Source organism: Phanerochaete carnosa, assembly GCF_000300595.1.
Source record: "Phanerochaete carnosa HHB-10118-sp unplaced genomic scaffold PHACAscaffold_534, whole genome shotgun sequence".
Classification (NCBI taxonomy): Eukaryota; Fungi; Basidiomycota; class Agaricomycetes; order Polyporales; family Phanerochaetaceae; genus Phanerochaete; species Phanerochaete carnosa.
Window position 1 is genome coordinate 1 of NW_006768161.1, and position 3,145 is coordinate 3,145.

Genomic DNA, 3,145 nt, shown 5'->3' on the forward strand with positions numbered 1-3,145 from the left:
CTGGGACGGGTATCGGTCGTCGCACCTAGCCGTTGAACAGTTGCCGCCTTTGTGCGATTTCGAGCGCATGAAGTACATGTCTAAGAGAAGTTTTCCCGTGAGTCGCCTTTACAATAGACCGCCTGCCACTGCTAAAGCAGCGCCAGTATCTGGACCCTCTGGACCCTCAGTCTAGCCGGCATGTCTTCTGGGGAATAATGAGACTGTACAGTTAAGAGTGTCCGTTCTGTGTGCCATTTATTACTGCTGATGACGTGTAGAATGGGATTATCTCGTGGTCACGACTATGTTGACTTTGGAAGTAAGCGAAGCTGCCCTCACATCGGAGTCTGGTTATACTAAAGTGGGTCTGTAGGTGGTTGCGAGCTTTCTCACCCCCGTCGCGGTAAATAGGATATTGCAGTGCGCCTTGATCTCGGATTCCCTCGCGATTTCTGGTTCACGCTGTGTTGTAGTCATTTGGAAACTGGGGGCGAAGACGCCATAATCCGTCCGTGGTTCTGGATCTTGACCTTTTTCACAGGTCTTGTCGCGACTACTTTGACCTCCGGACGGTACTTCTTTGTTGTGGTACGCTACTATTAGCCAAGCAGCACATTGTACGAGCCACGCGCTGATGCAACCTATATCCCCTTCCAGCTACGACTACTCGCACAAGTGCAGAGCACACTCACGCAGCTCATCTTCGAGCATGCGCTGCGCATCAGGCTGAAGGCGGACGGTGGAATTTCCGCTGATAAGAAAGAAAACAGCAAAGACAAAGGCGGCACCGTTACGCTCACAGAGACGGGAGCCACTGCCGGGGACGAATCGGCTCGTGCAAGCGCCTCGAGCGAGGCGACATTGGGTGAGGGACCGAGCTCGTCAGCGGAAAGAGGCACGGAGACGTCCTCCAAGGGCAGAAGCGGTAAGACAACTACTGCCGCGGGCCGCAAGGACAGCAGCATGATTGGCAAGATCAACAATTTGATTTCGACGGATATCAACAGTCTCGAAGCTGGGAAGAACTTCATTCTAGTTGGTGCGCATCGAATGTTTGAGACATTATGCATTAAGACTTGTTCTGACGATGTGCGGTAGTTTGGTATACACCGCTACAGATCGCTGTGAGCATAGTGTTCTTGTATGCAGTCCTGGGATGGAGGTATGTCTAATTTATTTCGCTTGTTTCTGCTCCGCCTCAAGCATGAGCAGCGCATTGGTCGGAGTAGGCACCATGATTATCATGCTATTTATTCCTGGCTTCATATCAAAGTACTCTCACAATCTTCAAGTTAAGAAGATGGCGAAGGTAGGGCATCGGTCTATTTTTCCCCATTGAAATCGAAGTAATATTACTCTTATGTACAGAGCGACGCTCGAGTCGGCGTCATATCGGAAGGTACGGCTGTCACAGCAGTTGCATGTACGCGATACTCAAGTGAACTCTCCAGTCATGGGCAGCGCTATTCGGATGGTCAAGCTCTTCGGATGGGAAAGACGGATCAGCGAGCGCATAGACCAGAAGCGGCAGGAAGAGCTACATGCGCTTCGAAGATTCAGAGTTCTGTCACTTGTTAGCACCATCGTCAAGTGAGTAAGCTTCGTCCACACAATCAGCGTCTTAAATAAACCTTTTTAGCAACCTCATCCCCTTGATGACGATGGTCGTCACGTTTACAACCTATGTATGTTGTCTACGACTCCGAGTGGCATATCTACCCGAGCTTACTACTTTGACCAGGCCCTGGCTATGAAGGGCGAGCTTACAGGTAAGGGCACTCGTCTGACTCTACAATCACTCCTATTGCTCAGCTTGACTCGCAGCCTCGAGGGTCTTCTCATCTATGACAGTGTTCCAAACTTTACAAGGCCACTTCAGAGGGTGTACGCTGTGTATTCCCTGGTGTATCCAGGGTTCGTACTTTTGTTCTCGCATATTCTCACCTGTATATTCAATAAACTTTGCTTGTAGCGAAGGTAGGTCTGGACAGAATCACGGACTTTCTTCACAAAGTAACCAATATCTCTGCTCTCTGTCGTCACGAGCTGTCTCACCTATCACTTTGCCCAGACCGAGTTATTGGACTCTTACGCCGAATCCACACAAGAACAAAATACTCTCTCGGTCTCTCCCAACCCTGACATAATCGGTATCCGTGAAGCATCCTTCGCCTGGGACTCTGAACAGGCTGCGAATGTCACGCCCGGGTCCTCATGGCGCAGTTTCAAGCTGTGCGTCGAGAATGAGGTTGTATTCAAGCGGGGCCATATCAATCTGATTATCGGGCCTACGGGGTGCGGAAAGACATCCCTCCTCATGGCATTGCTTGGTCAGTCAATTCACAACATTTAGGCCTGCGCCCACTGAACTAGTGGCCAGGCGAGATGCACTACCTCCCGATGGGACCCGACTCGTACGTCAACCTTCCTCGTGAAGGCGGAGTCGCGTATCACGCACAAGAATCTTGGGTCTTGAATGAAACTATCCGAGTGAGCTCCGCAGGCGTTAAGACAGCTGTTTTTGCTTATAAGCCTGCCTATAGAATAACATCCTGTTCGGATCTCCCCTCGAGCAAGAGCGATACGATAAAGGTATAGCAATTTTTCCTCTCACTGTCTATGGGATATCTGATCATTTGTCTCCCCAGTTCTCTGGCAGTGCGCATTGGAACGAGACTTGTCTCTGTTTGATGCAGGAGATCAAACCGAGGTTGGTGAAAGAGGAGTAACGCTTAGGTATGTCGTGGCGGCGTGTAGTGGCGTGTGTTGCCATAACAGAGGCTGACGTGGCATCTAAGCGGCGGTCAGAAGGTAAGATTGATGATTGCTTATGGAAGATGCGTGCAGTTTGATCAAGCTGAAGTAGGCTCGTATCACACTTGCTCGAGCGATCTACTCGAAAGCGGAAATTCTGCTGCTGGATGATGTAAGTCTTTGGGATGCTGTGGAGTATGTTGCTGACAGAAATTTGTAGGTCCTTGCAGCATTGGATGTCCACACCGCCCAGTCAATTGCGGAAGAATGCTTACAAGGGGATCTGGTACAAGGGCGTACCGTCATCTTGGTTGTGAGTCCCATCGTACCTTTGGTGTTATCGGCATCGAAATAACAATGTATCATAGACCCACAACGTCGCGCTAGCGGCACCCATCGCAGAGTTCGT

The 3,145-nt window shown here is 50.2% G+C and overlaps 1 protein-coding gene across 1 annotated transcript; it reads left to right on the forward strand.

Moving 5' to 3' along the window:
• Window positions 1–286: 286 nt before the first annotated feature.
• Window positions 287–3,091, forward strand: PHACADRAFT_202749 (uncharacterized protein; the record flags this gene model as incomplete). The annotated part of the gene is made up of 19 exons (XM_007402897.1): window positions 287–301; window positions 356–402; window positions 456–570; window positions 640–1,021; window positions 1,081–1,144; window positions 1,195–1,291; window positions 1,351–1,381; window positions 1,434–1,572; window positions 1,622–1,667; window positions 1,724–1,751; window positions 1,807–1,896; window positions 1,955–1,995; window positions 2,054–2,312; window positions 2,363–2,472; window positions 2,526–2,574; window positions 2,631–2,718; window positions 2,781–2,793; window positions 2,849–2,908; window positions 2,957–3,091. The coding sequence occupies 19 exons, from the start codon at window positions 287–289 to the stop codon at window positions 3,089–3,091; spliced, it is 1,809 nt and encodes a 602-aa protein (XP_007402959.1).
• Between the last annotated feature and the right edge of the window lie 54 nt (window positions 3,092–3,145).